This window comes from Pelophylax lessonae, assembly GCF_965119305.1.
Source record: "Pelophylax lessonae genome assembly, chromosome: 4".
In the NCBI taxonomy this organism is placed as follows: Eukaryota; Metazoa; Chordata; class Amphibia; order Anura; family Ranidae; genus Pelophylax; species Pelophylax lessonae.
In genome coordinates, this window is record NC_138771.1 from 318,094,751 (window position 1) to 318,113,776 (window position 19,026).

At 41.0% G+C, this 19,026-nt stretch overlaps 1 protein-coding gene across 2 annotated transcripts in view; it reads right to left on the reverse strand.

Moving 5' to 3' along the window:
* Nucleotides 1-19,026, reverse strand: part of RGS14 (regulator of G protein signaling 14) — a 157,903-nt gene that overhangs the window by 47,819 nt on the left and 91,058 nt on the right. For both annotated transcript variants that reach the window (XM_082256210.1, XM_082256211.1), the window contains 4 exons: nucleotides 17,840-17,998; nucleotides 17,449-17,572; nucleotides 4,093-4,196; nucleotides 1,211-1,414 (listed from right to left, as the gene is read on the reverse strand). In XM_082256210.1, coding sequence (XP_082112336.1) covers nucleotides 1,211-1,414; nucleotides 4,093-4,196; nucleotides 17,449-17,572; nucleotides 17,840-17,998 — 591 coding nt within the window. The remainder of the gene's footprint in view (nucleotides 1-1,210; nucleotides 1,415-4,092; nucleotides 4,197-17,448; nucleotides 17,573-17,839; nucleotides 17,999-19,026) is intronic.

Sequence of the window (19,026 nt, forward strand, 5' to 3'; positions counted from 1 at the left end):
CAAGGAATGTGTTTGGTATAGCTGAGGTACTTCTGTCCATTCAGCTAAATTATCTGGCAATGGATCATCTACATAACTTTTTCCATCTCTGAAACTTTTCCCATTATGTTTAACTCCCAATCCTTAGTGTCTTTCTTCCTTCTGGATATTTGCTGGATTATAATTCCCCTCAAGTAAGCTTTAAGGGTATCAAGTTTATTTATTATTGATAGCAAGACCAATTTTACCTTTACACTACCATCAACTATCATATAATAGATATGAACAAAGGCAGACATGTTTTAAGTCCAGCCTGGCTGACAACCATGGCTCCTTCCACAGATACAGTGGAGAAATCGGTATAAACACTAGAACAGGATGTGTTTTTGGCAGAATTAGCAGGTGAAGGGGAAAATGCTTGGAAAATGGAAACAAGCGCAGCCAATACACTTAAGAATTGATAAGCTGCAACAAATAACATTTTTTATTTTTGGATTTAGGTACATTTTAAAGTAGTGGTGCAAAAACTAAAAATACATTACAAGAGCTTAAAATGGTTGTACACCTCAGACATGAAATATGAACAAAGCATATCCCTCTATAGTGTGTTCTTGCCTCAATCCAGAGCACCAAGTGTCATTTCTTTCTGCTATCAGCATTAGTCACTTCAGACAAGTTTTCCTGACACCAGGAGAAATAAGGTGACAGGGGAGGAAGCTCCAACTGATTGACAGTCTCAGCTCTGTTCCTGTGTGCTGTGTGAAGGGGGTGTGTCCCTTCCCTCCATTCAGCTATCAGAGCTCTCCTTACTGAGTACTGCAGAGTGTAACTTCAGCTCTCTGCCTCCTTTTTTTCTAAAAGCTCAGACAAGCTTCAAAAAATGCTGCACTTTGAACAGATGTAGAGAAGAGAAAACCGCAGATAAACAAGTACAACTCATGTAGGGCGATTAGTTTATTATATGTGTATTATCTTAGACCAGTCACTTCACTTGGTATATGGCAGGGTTTACAACCACTTTAACTGAGATTTATGTTGACAAACTGTGGATCTCTGACATACAATAAATACAAAGAGGTAATTTTCTATCAGTTTACCTTTAACACACATGTGGTGGATGCATAAGAGTATATAAGATAAAAATCAATGTATAACATTATTAGTTGGGATCATTGCAACAAGTTTATCTGCAACATATCATTCCATTATGTGTACTTCAACGCTAGAATACCTGATTATTCCCTGCTAGATATACTTTTACATCAAAAGGATTGTATCCTCTCTTCTCACAGACTCCGGTCAGCATTTCCCGTATATTAAGTCCAGATCTGACAGCAGTCAGGGATGCCGTGCCATCTGGGAAATAGACACAGCAGTATTTGATATGCTTCCACTCTGTTTCACGCTCCAAGCTGTTAGTGCGACTATTGTCATTCTGTAAGGAAAAATATAAACCACCAAGTAAGCACAAGGATTAGAAGATACAATGATATTTGCTAGGTGTGCTGCCTGTCTAAAGGGATTGCAATTATTATTACATTACAGAGCATGATTGCCAGGGGCAATTACAGTATCTCACAAAAGTGAGGAACATAAACATGTATACAGGCGCATTAGTCATACCATTAGCCAGAGTCCATATGGATCAGGTACAGTCACTGAGTGAGGATGGAAGAGAAAAAAAGTCCACCAATTAGGGCAGCCTTCAAGAAACCAAAGCCAGGGGTTCCACAGGGCTACAAACAAAAACAGAGGCGCCTCTAAGTGTAGACTAAAGACACATTTATTGTTAAAATTATGCACTCACATCTGAATAAAATGCTCGTATGAGAAAACCCATTCCGATGGTTCCGAATGGAGCAATGTTTTTTAATATGCTGCCCGTCGGTCCACCTAGATATCCCCTCCCCTTTTATTTGTCTCTTTAAATGGACTCCTCCTGCCTTGTACGCCTCTTCCCTGCTTTGAAGAAGGAGCGCGGCTGCCTCCCCCCGGCAGTACGCACGCTCGGAAACGCGTCGCACCTCTTATGACGTCATCTCTATCCAACGGTGAACCAAGCCTCGTTTCCACTGATGGATTACGAGCCTCTCTTCCTGTTTTCAGCTCCGCTGCACTGCCGGCCACAGCGAGGAGGTCTCTATCCCAGTAGGACGGCTACACAGACCGGATGATCACGTCCACTACACACCTCATCTCGGAACCATCGGAATGGGTTTTCTCATACGAGCATTTTATTCAGATGTGAGTGCATAATTTTAACAATAAATGTGTCTATAGTCTACACTTAGAGGCGCCTCTGTTTTTGTTTTTCTCACAAAAGTGAGCACACCCCTCACATTTTTGTAAATATTTTATTATATCTTTTCATGTGACAAGACTGAATAAATGACACTTTGCTACATAAAGTAGTATGTAAAGTAGTGAGTATACAGCTTGTATAACAGTGTCAATTTGCTCTCCCCTCAAAATAACTCAACACACAACCATTAATGTCTAAACTGCTGGCAACAAAAGTGATTATAACCCTAAGTTAAAATGTCCAAATTGGGCCCAATTAGCCATTTTCCCTCCTCGGTGGCATGTGACTCATTAGTATTACAAGGTCTCAGGTGCGAACGGGGAGCAGATGTGTTAAATTTGATGTTGTCTCTCTCACTCTCTCTACTGGTCACTGGAAGTTCGAAATGGCACCTCATGGCAAACAACTCTCTGAGGATCTGGAAAAAAGAATTGTTGCTCTACATAAAAATGGCCTAGGCTATAAGAAGATTGCCAAGACCCTGTAACTGATCTGCAGCATGGTGGTTAAGACCATACAGCGGTTTAACAGGACAGGCTCCACTCAGAATGGGCCTCGCCATGGTCAACCAAAGAAGTTGAGTGCACGTGCTCAGCGTCATATCCAGAGATTGTCTTTGAGAAATAGATATATGAGTGCTGCCAGCATTGCTGCAGAGGTTGAAGGGGTGGGGGGGGTCACCCTGTCAGTGCTCAGACCATACACCACACACTTCATCAAATTGGTCTGCATGGCTGCTGTCCCAGAAGGAAGCCTCTTCTAAAGATGATGCACAAGAGAGCCTGCAAATAGTTTGCTGAAGACAAGCAGACTAAGGACATGGATTACTGGGAACCATGTCCTGTGGTCTGATGAGAACAAGATAAACGTATTTGGTTCAGATGGTTTCAAGCGGCAACCAGGTGAGGAGTACAAAGACAAGTGTGTCTTGCCTACAGTCAAGCATGGTGGTGGGAGTGTCATGGTCTGGGGCTGCATGAGTGCTGCCGACACTGGGGAGCTACAGTTCATTAAGGGAACAATGAATGTCAACATGTACTGTGACATTCTGAAGCAGAGCATGATCCCCTCCCTTTGAAGACTGGGCCGCAGGGCAGTATTTCAACATGATAACAACAACACCAAACACACCTCTAAGACGACCACTGCCTTGCTAAAGAAGCTGAGGTTAAAGGTGATGGACATGCCAAGCATGTCTTCAGACCTAAACACTATTGAGCATCTGTGGGACATCCTCAAATGAAAGGTGGAGGAGCGCAAGGTCTCTAACATCCACCAGCTCCGTGATGTCATCATGGAGGAGTGGAAGAGGACTCCAGTGGCAACCTGTTAAGCTCTGGTGAACTCCATGCCCAGGAGGGTTAAGGCAGTACTGGAAAATAATGGTGGCCACACAAAATATTGACACTTTGGGCCCAATTTGGACATTGTCACTTAGAGGTGTACTCACTTTTGTTGCCAGCAGTTTAGACCTTAATGGCTGTGTGTTGAGTTATTTTGAGGGGACAGCAAATTTACACTGTTATACAAGCTGTACACTCACTACTTTACATTGTAGCAAAGTGTAATTTCACAATTGTCACATGAAAAGATATGATAAAAATTTTACAAAAATGTGAGGGGTGTACTCACTTTTGTGAGATACTCTACCTCTATTAACTAAGAAGTCCTGTGTACACCACAAATCTAGGAGGTACTCGTGTAAAAAAGTAATTTTTGAAATTAAGGACAGCTGGGTGCTATGTTTTTTTTTTTTAATCTTACTTATTAAATGATGCCTGGGCACAGTAAACACACTATAGGTTCAATACCTCAGATTTTCCAGAGAAGGAAGAAATCAGGTCTAAGCTTTTTGCAGAATTGAGAGATCCCTCAGATTCACGTCGAGTAAGGACCCCATTGTTATCAGAAGAATCTGTAAACATAAAATACTGAATATTCACTGAGATAAATACTATATATTTACCAACACATTAATGTTTTCTTGAACTATGAATTATGCACAGAATAAAGTACCATTTGCTGAGAAATATAGTTAAGCATTAGAGAAGATTACATCCTTTTAGAATTGTGTAGCACCCTCCTAGTGTAAGATGCTAGGTAAATTTAGTTCTTGGCTCCTTCTGTAATCAAGGAATTGGTGATTGTTTGGCCTGGTCTGTTCAGGGCTTTACAGGCTGGAAGTTTGATTACCTTTCCCTTTTTCTTTTCTTTAATTTCAGCTGGTGATCTGCCCAGTTAACACACTTCCTTTCTTATAGAGTGTCTATGCTTGATGGAGGACTGGTAGAGACACCTTTGGACACAGAACTGTCAATCTTGGGAGAGGATAGAATCTAGCAGATTTAGATGGACTTAACTAACAAACTAAAGCCAAACTCCAGCTAACACTTTTTAAGCAGTTACAGCAAGCGTTATTTTCTTACTTTTGGGATAAACATTTTACACAAATAATAAAAGCTAACCATTGTAAGCACCCCTGTCACTGTTAAATGGTTAGTCTCAAGCTCAACCCTGTAACTGCTGCTTTTGCTGGAAAGTTTGGTCTGTTGGCCTACTGGAAGAATCAACAGGTTAAAATAAAAAATTAAAAACCTACAAATTAATGTAACCACCACATGGATTATTAAAGCTACAGTATAATGTTTTGTTTTTGGGCTTAAGATTTTAACCACTTCCCCTTAGGTGGACGTCATATGACGTCCTGGGATTTGAGTAGGGATATCTGAATGATGCCTGCAGCTGCAGGCATCATTCAGATATAATTTTTTTTCAGCCGGCGATTCCCTTCACCATAAGAACAATCATAGCGGCTGTTCAGCCACTTGATCATTCTTACAGGCGGACAACCCTGCCGCCCACCGGTGCGATCGGCAAGCCAGGGAAGGAATCAGCCGCCAATGGAAGTGTCACCATAGAGATTGCGAGGAATAGATGGTCCCCAGCAGTCTCTATGACTCTCAGGGGCCCGGACGCCAGGTTATGACAACACGCCCGGCCTGGCAGTTGTCAATACTGCCGTGATCTCGGCTGCACATTCAAGATCGTTTTTTTTTTTTTTTATATATTTTATTTCAGGCTTTTTAGCCTGCAGGAGAGATCTGAGGTCTTATTGACCCCAGATCTCCCTATAAAGAGGACCTGTTATTCACTATTCATATTACAAGGGATGTTTACATTCCTTGTAATAGGAATAAAAGTGATCAAAAAAAAATTAAAGGAAAAGTGTTAAAAATAAAATAAAAAAAAAATAAACAATAAAAAAAAATTTAAAGCGCCCCCATCCCCGTGTAAATGGCGTTCAATCCATACATGTGAGGTATCGCCATGAACGTTAGAGCGAGAGCAACTATTCCAACCCAAGACCTCCACTGTAACTCTAAATTGGTAACCTGTTAACTATTTTAAAGCGTCGCCTATAGAGATTTTAAAGTACCAAAGTTTGGCATCATTCCAAGAGTGTGCGCAATTTTAAAGCGTGACATGTTAATTATCTATTTACTCAGCGTAACATTATCTTTCACATTATACAAAAAATTGGGCTAACTTTAGTGTTTTGTTTTTTTTAATTCAAAAAAATGTTTTTTTTTTCCAAACAAAATGCGTTTAAAAAATTTCTGTGCAAATTGTGACATAAAAAATTGCAATGACCACCATTTTATTCCCTAGGGTCTCTGCTACAACAAAATATATAATAAATGATGATTTTTACATGTAGGAGCAGAGTGTCAGAAATTGCACGGTATGGAAGTGGTTAAGGTTATTTTCTAGGAGCAGTTAGGGACCTATATTTCACCTCAGGGTAGAGTTGTTAACTTTTAGTGGGATTGTGAATGGATGGGTACCTGTAAATTTAGTTTATTTGCCACCTATTTGCCACCATACATATAGGGATAGAGGGTTGGGGCATAGTACACCCGGAGAAGATGGCAGAGTCCAGAAAAAATCATACTCACAGCCTGCAAAGGTAAAAGGACATTTAGACCACAGGACAGGAGTCCTGTGATTCTCAAGCATCCGACAGTAGATCAGAGGCAGCACAGACTTCCTTGGCGAGACTGTGAGGTCCGAGCCAAATTTCAGCCTTTCAGGAACCTTCAGGCCAAAATCCTCCACAGTGCTACTTCTCAAGATTGGCTCCACTTCTTCATGGAAACCACCTCTAGCAAGACAGTGTAAAGCGTTGTACAAACTGCTAGTTTTTTTTTGGTAAGTTCAGGTCGGAGCTGCTGTACTAACAATCTGATATTAGTACAGTGATTCCCCCTGGTGTGCTATTGTGTTCTGACTGGTGGACGGCAGACCTTTTTTGGTCATGAGCTTCCGTTGGACTGGCTTCCATACACACAGGCCGAATTATGCCCAGTTTCTATTGAACCGGTCGATGCCTGCCGACATTCAGCCTGTGTGTACTAGGCTTAAGCCTAGTCACCAAACTCAAGCCTTGTCTCACAAACACATGGGTGTACTCCCTAGGCAAGAGCCCAGGGGATAGAAAGCGTCACAAGGTTATATCCAGATATTTATATCCTGTCCTAGCTTGCAAAATTGGCAATACATTTCCTAGAGTTTGGCCAGGGGACATAAATATTCATAACTCAGCGTTACTGTTTTTTCTTGCACTATTGCCAAGGACGCACCCCATCAGCAGGCAAAGCATCAGTAACACTGGGGTTATGGGTGACCAAATGAATACTAAACTATCATATAAGCTTAGACTGATTACAGCCCAGCAGCACTAAATTTAAAGAGTCACTCCTGTGTAATGCAGAATGGATACCTTTCCTGATCCTGCCCAGTATATCACATTGAACCTCATACCTCTGCTGCAAAGATTCCGCTCTAAATGCACGAGTTGGTGAAAAACTCCCCTTGTCGATGGCTGGGCGAGTTAATCTGATTAAGATGGTGTGGGCTCCTCAACTTCTTTATGTCTTGCATAACTCTCCAATTTGGATTCCCCGAATTGATCTGGTGCAAAAAGGTGGCTTGGATTAACCTGGCTACTCTTCAGATGGGCAAGGATAGTGGTGGGTTGGCAGTTCCTAACCCCAGAGTATATTTCCTGGCCTCCCAGGTTCAGCATATGGGGGGCTGGGGTCTTTTGGACCCCCCAGATCCTATCGGGTCCCTTTTGGTCCCTCCTGCCTCTCCTCACCCTGTACTTGTCCATCTTGAAGCGGGGTTCTCCCACATGGTGCCAAAGTTACCGACACTCACCTTGATTCGCATGGTATGGCGCTGTGTTAAAGGGATGTTGAAGATTAAGGGTTATCTTCCTCAGACTCCGATTTGGCATAACCGCAACTTTTCAGAACTGATCTGTTTAGAAGGCGCTGAGGTGTGGGAGGCCCATGGTGTATATTTTATGGCACAATTGTTCCGAGCCGGGGTACTGAAATCCTTTCAAGATATACAGAGGGAGTTTGATGTTCCCAGGCACTGTTTCTTTCGCTACCTACAATTACAACACGTGATTACGGCCCAGGCAGGGTTGTCTACCTTGATACCCGACTCTCACCGCCTGATGGGTGAGGTATTTCAAGTTCTGGACAAAAAGGGTATGATATCACAGGTGTATGCACTCTTATTGGGCTCCTTGCAGGACCCCGCTTCCCTCCCGGCTCGTGCGGGGTGGGAGGGGGTTCTTGGACCCATAGATGGGGAGACGTGGGATCTGTGCCTCTCCTCGATTCCTATGGTGTCGGTGTCGGCCTCCCATAAGATATCTCACTTATTTCTGTTTCACAGAGCATACAGAACACCGGTACAGCTGTTCCGTTGGGGACGCAGATCTACCCCTTTGTGCCCCAAATGTGAACGGGACCAGGGTACACTTATACACATGTTGTGGAGATGTCCCAAGCTCTTTCGCTACTGGGGGGAGGTGATCGACACGATCTTTAGAGTATACAATTTTCAGTTGTTAAGGGATCCTGTGGTCTGTTTGCTTGGTGCGCTGGAGGTGGACACTCTGACCCCAAATGCTCACGTTGCCGTGTTGAGACTGTTATACATTGCTCGCAAATTAATTGCTAGATATTGGATCTCCTCCAGGATACCGAGCAGGGGCCAGTAGATAACACAGGTCAATGCCTCCTTGATTAGAGAAGAGCTGACATACCAGCATTGAAAGGCTCACAAGAAATTTGCTTCATTGTGGCAGCCTTGGCTGGGTGATCCAGCCTTGGCTCCATCTCAGCTAGTTATGGACTGGCTGCTCATGGGATAGGGTGATATTCCTTGAGACAGCCTAGTGTCTTAATTTCCTTTTCTTTTCTTTCCTCCCTCCCCTCCCCCCCCCCCTTCTTTCTCCTTTTCCCTTTAAGTTTTCTGCCACTGTTCTTTCCCTTCCCTTTTCCTTTGCACTTTGTACTACAGGTGGGTTTTTGCTAATATACGGAGGTATGTGCTATACCACTGGATGTGCATGGTTCTTTTACTAATATGTGGGAATAACTGAATATTTCTGTTTATACTTATCTTATGCACATATACACATACTCAGGATTGTTTACTTTGCTGCACTATACACCTGTGTGCGATGTTTTAGGCCCCGTTCACACTGGGGCGACACTACTTGCCGGGGCGACCTTAAAGGTCGCGGCGCGCTGCTCACACCGCAACCTCGGAGCGGCCGGCACGGACTTCATAACATTGAAGTCTATGCAGGTCGCTCCGGGTCGCCCCAAAGAAGCTCCGGACCCTTTTTCTAAGTCGGAGCGACTTGTGTCGCTCCTATTAGAACGGGTCCGCAGCTTCTCTATGGAAGGCGACCTACGGCGCCTGACAGGTCTCCCCAGTGTGAACAGGGACTTATAGCTGTTGTTTTCCTGTATTATTGCTGTTATATCCTTTCTATTTTTGAATTTTTCCAAACACTGGTTTTGTAACTGGTTATGTCCAACGTTGATGTTATTTATACAGTGTACCGTTTATACTCAATAAATAATATATTTTTCTTGGAAAAAAAAAAGAATGGATACATTTGTCGGCCTAGTTAGTCAACCCCCTTGCCCGTGTCACACTCCTGCTCATTTTTATCCTTTTCCCACACTTACTTCTCAGATTCTGGCATAAGGAAGGGACCATCATAATTAGTAGGTCTTGAGGGCAGAGTGCTAGCACTATATAAATATATATTTACAATAGTATCTAGCCTTTTCTCAGTGAGTAATATACAGTAATTGTGTGAATGCTGCCATTATTGCAGGACTTCCTCATACGCTGTGTATACTGTGATAAGGACATACACTTTATCTGGTACCTCAGAAGCATTTTAATGAAGTGCTTAGAAAGTAGGATCAGCTATAGTCTCTTCATCACTATGTACAGCACAAGTTTCTTTGGCCTGATTGTGTAATGAGTGGATGAACTCGTTACACAAGTAACCTGAGACAGGCCTATTAGATAAAGTTCTATTTTTACACCGGATGTAAGCAAACAGTACCGTGTCCTTAGAAACAGTGGGCCTTATTTATCAATGCATTTGTATTAGGAACTGTTGCTTTATAGCAACCTACTAAACACAAACCTATAAAATTGTAAGCAGAGAATGAAAATCGTAATCCTGAGGAGTGTTGATTTATTAAATGGAAAAGTCCAATTTTTTCAGATTGTGGTGAGTCTGAACTTGTGTTCAAAGGGAATCAGCATGATCCCATAAGGAAGGTCTGTTAATCCTATAAGAATGTATAGGATCTCCTCTTAGGAATACATCACAATGGGCAGGGAATCTACTGAACAACTGAAATAATAAGCTGGCACGCAAAACAAATACATGTTTCAGAAACTGTATTTTTAGGTCAATAGCAATACATCTAATTACAAAAAAAAATAAATCTGAAAAGAGTACCATCCCAAGCCGAATAGCAGAATTAGACATGCATTAACTAAGCCAATAGGAAAATATACAGTTTGAGGATGCAACTTGGTGACATTTACTGCAAATCATCGGCACTGCTGAACATAGTAGGAGTCAATTTAGGTAAATTCCATTTGTTGTTAATATATGAATAGCAGGTATTTGTTTCCCCAGTGAGCCTATATCTGGAGCACCTGGTGAGTATAACTAACCCCCCACCACCCCCCAGTAATTGGAGGTAGAGTTAGTGGTTATAGTCCTAATACATATATTGCACAATGTTGTATATAAAAACATATGGTTCTGCAGACATCTAGCTCAGAGAAAGAGGGGAGACCCTCAAAATGCATCAGATTCTGCATGCCTTTGTGGTGCCATTCTAGCTCAGCTAGTCATTTCTCTCAAGGTAATGTGATGAGCCTTTCATATTATTTCATTTGAGAATATAATTATCCACTTTTATTCTTTGAATAAATGGTGCTTTAGATAACACACTAGGCTGTGCACCCTCTCTTTTTTTCTTTCTGTAACGCTTTGTCCTTCTAAGCAGCCTGGTATGGCACCTTGGTCAGATTTATCCCTATGTATTTAGATGTATTGCAATTGAGGTAAAAATACAGTTAAGATGGCCATACATAAGTAGAATTTCATTAGGATTCTTTCACACAGGCTTTCCGATCAGGTCCGCTTGTCAGTTTTTGAGGCGGACCTGATTGGACCCTCCAGTCTCCCCTATAGAGTGGCGGATGTCCGCTGACACCCGCTACCATCCGATCGAATCCTGCCCGCAAAATCCAGACAGACGGTGGTCCTATTTTCCATCCATCTGGCGGATCGTAACAGATAGGATTGGATGAAAATGGACAGGCAGTCCCCTTCCACCCAATTTTCCCGTAAAGGGGAGCTGAACTGTGTCCGTGTCCGCTCTGCACAGCATAACAGACAGGGCGGTCACAGTGGACACGCTCGCCCACAGTGAGGAGACGTGGCGGCCATCATTTTGGTGGAATGCCGTGGCGGAACATGCTTGGAAACAATTTGGACTGCTTTACATGCTCGTTATGATTGGATCCTTGTAAGTGTTTTTAATCTATTATTTTGATCTGGTTAATAAATGGTTTGCGCTATGATACTGCTTTGTGCTTCATTCCCTACATACCTGTGACTACTGACCTGAGACTTCCAGAGAAGGACGCATATTATCCAGGATACATATCGAGTCCTACTGAGTCTAGTTTTGGCATTTGGGATCTCTGTCATGGGGATCATCGTTATGTGGTAAGGGTCAGTGTGAACTGGGTGTCTGGTGGTGGTATCACGGATTCGCTACATTTTTCATCTGATCATATTGGGACTTTACATGGACTTTTTAATCTTTCTGAGAACTTTTTACTGACGATTAGCGCTACATTGTTCTTATATAGGACCTGTCATCTGCCTGCTTTCTTTACAAAGCTTCATAAGAAAAACTACCAGAGTATGGCCAGCCATTCTAAAAGGTGCATCTGTTTGGTATGTTATCTTATTTCAATTCGTTTGGCAGATCGGAGGCTTTTGTGGAAGTTTCTGTATCTAGCTGTAGCAACCTAAAGCCTGGTACACACTATGAGAATATCAGATGAACGATTATCAGATTTTTGTTTTTTCACGCTAGTCTCATATTAAAAACATATAGGTTACTAGAGTTACAAAAATTCTCAGAATTAGTAACCTAAAGACAGAATACAACTACTGGCAATGATGTAATGTATTGTATTGCATTGTAATGTATTCTTTCACATCCAAGCATGCGTGGTCTTGGTCACTGGATTTTTTACGGATACTGTATTGATTAAACAAAAATCATTCGCTCGGTTATCGTACGAGAAAAATATTTGTGCGTGTCCCTTTGGATCATTTTGCATAAACTGTCGTGATCAGCTTTCAAAAGCTGTGTACTAACAATCAGATTATCGGCCATTCCCTCAGAAAGCAAAATTATTTTTCAAACCATTTCGGTGGGTTATTAGTCAAGAAGACATAGGGGTTGAATTATTAAAACTGGAGAGTGCAATCTGGTGCAGCTCTGCATAGAAGCCAATCAGTTTCAAGGGCCTGCCTGATTGCATACAAATTGAAAGTGTTTACATTTGACTTCATATTGTATGGTTTTGGTAAATCTACCTTGAAAATTGTACAAGAAGATTTTATAATGTATGGCTAGCCTTAGAAGCTGATTGGCTGCCATGAACAGCTGCATCAGATTTTACACTCTCCAGTTTTAGTAAATCAACTACCAAGATTCAAGGTGAAGCATGACCTCAACAAGAGAACTAGAAAGGGGGAATCATCATCAACAGCCTATGATCATAAAAGTAGAAAAAAGGGCAACGTTGTAAAATAACAACAGCTCACCATAGCAATATAAAAAATATTTTTTAAAAAGCTGTTAAATTCCATTCGATTAGAAAACCTGTGACCTAAGAAGTTAAATAAATAGGCACTCTAATAAATCTGAACTGTTATTATGACAGCTCATGTAAATTCTAGGTTTTATGTTAGAGTGTTTTGATTTAGAGGCTCTACAGAACGTATAGGTGTACATAATACTATTATACTACAGTACTTGATGATTATAATTAGTCTTTAAATCTGGCTCACTACTTGCACTAATCACATGGCCAGGAAAAAAAAAGCATCACTATTATTAATTATGATCTGTCCTGATCACTTGGTGAAACCTGGTTCTGATTGCTATATATTGCTTCTAAGTTTGATTCTAATTCTAAAGTTCTTGTAATCTTGTATATGGTTCAGTCCACTAACAGCTGGTTTCTGGATGTAGTAACATTGGTTCTATTAATAACCAGGTTCTGTAAGCATGTTGGTGGCTGTATTTACAGAATTTTAGCACAGATTATTGAACATGTTAAGTCGTACAATCAGGAGTTTGGTTACAGACTTTATGCAAACTCACTGCAAAGTATATTCCCATGGGTAATACGTTTAAAAGGCTAAAAATATAACCTATGTGGCTCACGGCAAAAGTTAAAAAAGCTATAGATAAAAAGAAAAGAGCTTTAAAAAATTATAAAAATTAGGGAACACTATCATTGTTTAATTGTTACAAAGAATATAACAGAATATGTAAAAAGGAAATCAGGGATGCAAAAATTCAAAATGAACGACAGATTGCAAAAGATAGTAGGACAAACCCCAAAAAATTCTTCAAATATATTAACAGTAAAAAGGTTAGGTCTGAGCATGTAGGCCCTTTACAAAATAATCAGGAGTGGGTGACTGGGGACAAAGAGAAGGCAAATTTATTAAATACTTTCTTCAGCTCTGTATATACAAAGGAGCATGGGGGAGCTCATGGCCATAATGAGGACGGTATTGACACTGCCCCAAATGATCCACAATGGCTCAAAAGTGAAATGGTCCAGAAATATTTAGACAGAAAAAGGGTGGATAAAGCACCTGGACCAGATGGCATCCACCCATGCATCCTAAAATAATTGAGCGCTGTAATTTCTAAGCCTTCGTTTCTAATTTTTAGGGACTCGTTAAGGACTGGAATAGTACCACTGGATTAGCGTAGGGCCAATGTGGTGCCTATATTTAAAAAGGGATCAAAGTCTTTGCCAAGTAACTATAGACCTGTTAGTTTAACTTCTATAGTCGGGAAGATGTTGGAGAGTTTAATAAAAGACCACATAGATGAGTTCTTGCTGAAAAAAAAATATTTTAAGCAACAGACAGCATGGATTCATGAAAGACAGAAGTTGTCAAACAAACCTGATTTCTTTTTTGAGGAGGTAAGTAAACCTTGGACAGAGGGGGGGCTGTGGACGTAGTATACTTGGATTTTTCAAAAGCGTTTGACACAGTTCCCCACACAGAGCTAATGTGTAAGGTAAAGTCTACTGGCTTGGAAAGATCGGTTTGTAATTGGCTAGAAAATTGGCTTAAAGATAGAATTCAGAGAGTAGTGGTTAATGATTCTTACTCTGAATGGTCTAAATTTATCAGTGGTGTACCCCAAGATTCAGTGTTGGGACCCTTACTTTTTAATATCTTTATAAATGATATAGGGTCTGGGATTAAAAGAAACATTTCAGTCTTTGCAGATGACACCAAGCTTTGCAGTGGAATAACTTCTTTACAGGATGTCTCCAACTTACGGGCAGACCTCAATGCACTGTTTCATTGGGCAACTATGTGGTAAATGAGGTTTAATGTTGATAAATGTAAAGTTATGCACTTGGGGGCTAAAAATATGTATGCATCATACATACTAGGCGGAGTAGAACTGGGGGAATCCATAGCGGAGAAGGATCTGGGTGTTCTGGTAGATCATAAGCTTAATAATAGCATGCAATGCCAAGCTGCTGTTTCCAAAGCTTGCAAACTCCTTTCTTGTATTAAAAGAGGCATGGACTCCAGAGAGATAGATATCATTTTGCCCCTGTACAAATCATTAGTAAGACCTCATCTAGAATATGCAGTTCAGTTTTGGGCACCAGTTCTTAAAAAGGATATCGGGGAACTGGAGAAAGTGCAGAGAAGAGCAACCAAACTGATACGAGGCATGGAGGACCATAGCTATGAGAAACTTAATTTATTCTCTCTTGAGAAGAGGAGATTAAGGGGAGATATGATCAACATGTATAAATACATAAGGGGTCCATATAGTGAACTTGGTGTTGATATGTTCACTTTAAGGTCAACACAGAGGACAAGGGGGCACTCTTTACGATTAGAGGAAAACAAATTTCGTCTCCAAATGCGGAAAGGTTTCTTCACCGCAAGAGCTGTGAAAATGTGGAATAGACTCCCTCCAGAGGTAGTTCTGGTTAGCTCACTAGATTGCTTTAAAAAAGGTCTGGATTCTTTCCTAGGTGTACATAATATAAATGGGTACTCCAATTTTTTTTAGGTAAAGTTGATCCAGGGAATATCCAATTGGCTCTCGGGGGATCAGGAAGGAATTTTTTTCCTCTGCTGTAGCAAATTGGATCATGCTTTGCTGGAGTTTATTTTGTTTATTTTCACCTTCCTCTGGATCAACAGTGGGTATAGGATTGTGTATATGGGATTGTATGGTTGGGTTTTCAATACTGTTTTTTTTTTTTTGGTTGAACCGGATTGACTTGTGTCTTTTTTCAACCTGACTAACTATGTAACACATCCATACAAAGGACTTCAGAAAACACCATACACTATATATACAGTGCTCCTTGACAGCAGATAAAGACTACTAAAATAGAGCTGCACATATGAAATGTAATTCAATTTAAGCACATGCCAAAACTGTGGAGCTTAAAATCTTTGTCATACAGAGTGTAGCATGCTAAACCCTCCATGACATGGATTAGGGGTAGGTGAAGTGCAGAGGCGTAACTAGAACCTTCAGGGCCCCGGTGCAAGAAACCATGAAGGGCCCCCCCTTCAAGCCCGGGGCTCTTCCCACTGATCCTGGGGCCCTTTACTCCGCTTGCGGGGCCCTTTATTGCGGTCCCACAGCGGGTCCCTTTCACAAGTTTTGCAGTGGGCCCCCTTCCTGCCATCTTGGGGCCTCCCCACGGTGGTGGAATGCCAGGGCCCGGTTGCAAGTGTGACCTTTGCGATCCTGGAAGTTCACCCACTGGTGTCAGTTTTTATTTTTTGGTATTTTAATTGTATTGTTTTTTTTATCATTTTATGTTATTTTTTTACAATGTCACTGACTATGACTCTGTCCATTTAGAGAAGCAAGGAGCTGGTAAATTACATATTTACCGACCCCTTCCTGGTTCTCTATTGTTACACATCCCCTGATGCAGCCGGCAGGAAAGGGGAGGGATCACAGTGGGGGGGAGGGGGGACCAGGGGAGCACACAGGGGCCCAGAGACAGCAGAACACAAGTGAACTGGATAGGAGGAGTGGCGGGGGCAGCATACAGAGGAACCAATCTCCTCCATTTTCTTTCTGCAGCTACAGGAGGAACAAGGAGGACAGTGATTTCTCCACATGCTGCCCCCGCCTCCCCTCCTATCCAATGCTGGGCCCCCTGGAGCATTGGGCCCGGTTGCAATTGCAACCCCTGCAACCCCTGTAGTTACGCCCCTGGTGAAGTGATTACCATTCTTCCTGCTACAGACACTATTAGGTCTATAGATCTGTGTAAAAGTGAACAATCAGCGCAATTAATAAATTATAAAGTGACACAGTGCTTGTACACGATACTAAAATCTGTGAAATGTGCAAATATAGCAAAAAGACTGTGCAAATATACAATATACAGCTGCTATATCAAAACTTCCTCACTAAAAGAAGTATAAATAGGTATATGATGTAAGAAATACAGCGCTATATAAAACAATCCATGAAAGTGCTTAATAAACAGTAAAGTGACATACGCTTCTTGTGATATGATAGAAAATACAATATATATCTCTCAAGGTGCATAAATAAGGGTTCCAATAAAGTGCTTTACACAAATAAAGTGCAAATAAAGAAATCAAGTCCAATCCAAAAAATTGCCAAGTGTACAACTTAATAAATAAAGTGCTTGATAGGTGTATCAGTTCAAAGTGTGCTCAAAACACCACCACCGATTAGCCACAAGATGGCCACTCACCTCAATAAGGTAATAAAGAAGCAATGAATCCTCAATAGAGTTGATTCCGGATCAATGGATACTACTTGCTGGACTGCTAATTTCTTGGGCTCAGTACATAGGGAGGACATGAAAGAGATCATGTGATCTAAGTGCTCACTGCAATATAACCCTTTATTAAAAGTATGAAAAATCACTCACATATAAGGCACAATCGAGCTTGTGCGGATCGTACAGGCAATATCAAAGAAGAGCTATGAGGAGCCGTGCTGTGTAGTCGCCGCTCATCCGTCGAAGTCTCCGCCCCCTGTACTCGTGGCGTCATACGATTGCACGTCACGACTTCGTCAGAAGTCACGACTACTCATGGATTGTTTTATATAGCGCTGTATTTCTTACATCATAGGTCTATAGATCTGACTCAGGTAAGACTGAAGTAAGTAAAATCTGAACTCACGCTCTGCACTTCTCCAGGTGACTGATTTTTCATTGAAACGAGAGAATCAGCATTACAAGTAGGTAGGCAACATTTTTAGATGGAGATTAGCAATGACAGTCTATATAATCTTACATCAAGTTCTCATAAACAGGAATGTTTTGAAACAGTGGTAAACTTCTCCATGTTGGTTTTGAACCGTGGATTTGGTTGAATAATTAAAACTCCAAATTTACTGTTAAAGGAAAAGAGCATTGAATATTTTATAAAATGCAAATGTTTTTACCTCTAACATTTGCCCTCCTGTCCATCTTCTTGAATGATCTTCTGAGCTTGGAACCCTCATTTACATCTGAGCCAGTTGCCTCAACATCAAGAGGCAAAGACTTCCCAGGTCTTAGCTTTTTTTTCTAAATATAAGAGAAAGTTAATGAAACATGCCTTATGAAAAATAACGAGATGGGGACAAGAAAAGTGCTAAGACCCACAGCAATGAATCATATTTTAGTTAACATAAGTTTTAATTGATTGCTCTGAGCTCCTACCCTTTGCACATTGTCGTTGTTCATTAAAGTGCCAGACATGGAAACTAACACCATGTAACAAGTCCAACAATTAAAAACATGACATTCAAACAAGTGATTGTTCCTGAAAAAAATGTCATTCATTCTGCTCACCTTTATTGCCCCAGGGTCAAAAGCACTGCAGCCTGCTGCTAAATTCGAGGAGCTTATGGTTGGCAAAGGACGTCCTTCCACCTCAGATACCATACACTCTTGGTACAGAGGAGACTTCACAAAGCGGGCATAGCTATCAAACTTCATCAGATTGAATATCTGAATTAAGGAAATTGAAATTCTGATTAAATCCTACATTCTGATACAGGTCAGATATTAAAATCTTTGTAGTCAATAAAACCATATATAAATTTGTATAAGGATAGAGTAAGTATAACTGTGTTCACAAGTAATAGTACACACGTAAGCAGAAGAACAGTACATAGTTACTGTACAACCTGCCTATAAAGCTGCTATACTACAATTTTAGCAATGAAAAAAGTCACAAACACAATTATCCTGCAGTCACAGATAAACCATCTTAGATATTGCCTCTGTCTTGTTTTCAAGCATTTTCTGTTACATGAACTCAGTTTCTTTTGGTCACTCAACTCTGATTGCCTAAGGAGTCCATAGTCACCAGTCCTTGGTGAAAGTGATTCAGTTACTGATACCATGAATACACCTGTAAATGTCTGCGTTCTATAAGAAAGGTTATATAAGAATCATATAGCAGACACAACCGTGCTTCTCTTTCTCTTGCAAGCAAATTTGGTTAAAATTGTGCAGGTGCTCCTAAGCATTGATACAGTGGAGATCGAAAGTTTGGGCACCCCAGGTAAAAATTTGTATTAATGTGCATAAAGAAGCCAAGGAAAGATGGAAAAATCTCCAAAAGGCATCAAATTACAGATTAGACATTCTTATAATATGTCAACAAAAGTTAGATTTTATTTCCATCATTGACACTTTCAAAATAACAGAAAACAAAAAAATGGCGTCTGCAAATGTTTGGGCACCCTGCAGAGGTAATATCTTGTACTGCTCCCTTTGGCAAGTATCACAGCTTGTAAACGCTTTTTGTAGCCAGCCAAGAGTCTTTCAATTCTTGTTTGAGGTATCTTTGCCCATTCTTCCTTACAAAAGTCTTCCAGTTCTTTGAGATTTCTGGGCTGTCTGTCACTCACTGCTCTTTTAAGGTCTATCCATAGATTTTCAATTATGTTGAGGTCAGGAGATTGTGAAGGCCATGACAAAACCTTCAGTTTACGCCTCTTGATGTAATCCCCCGTGGATTTCGAGATGTG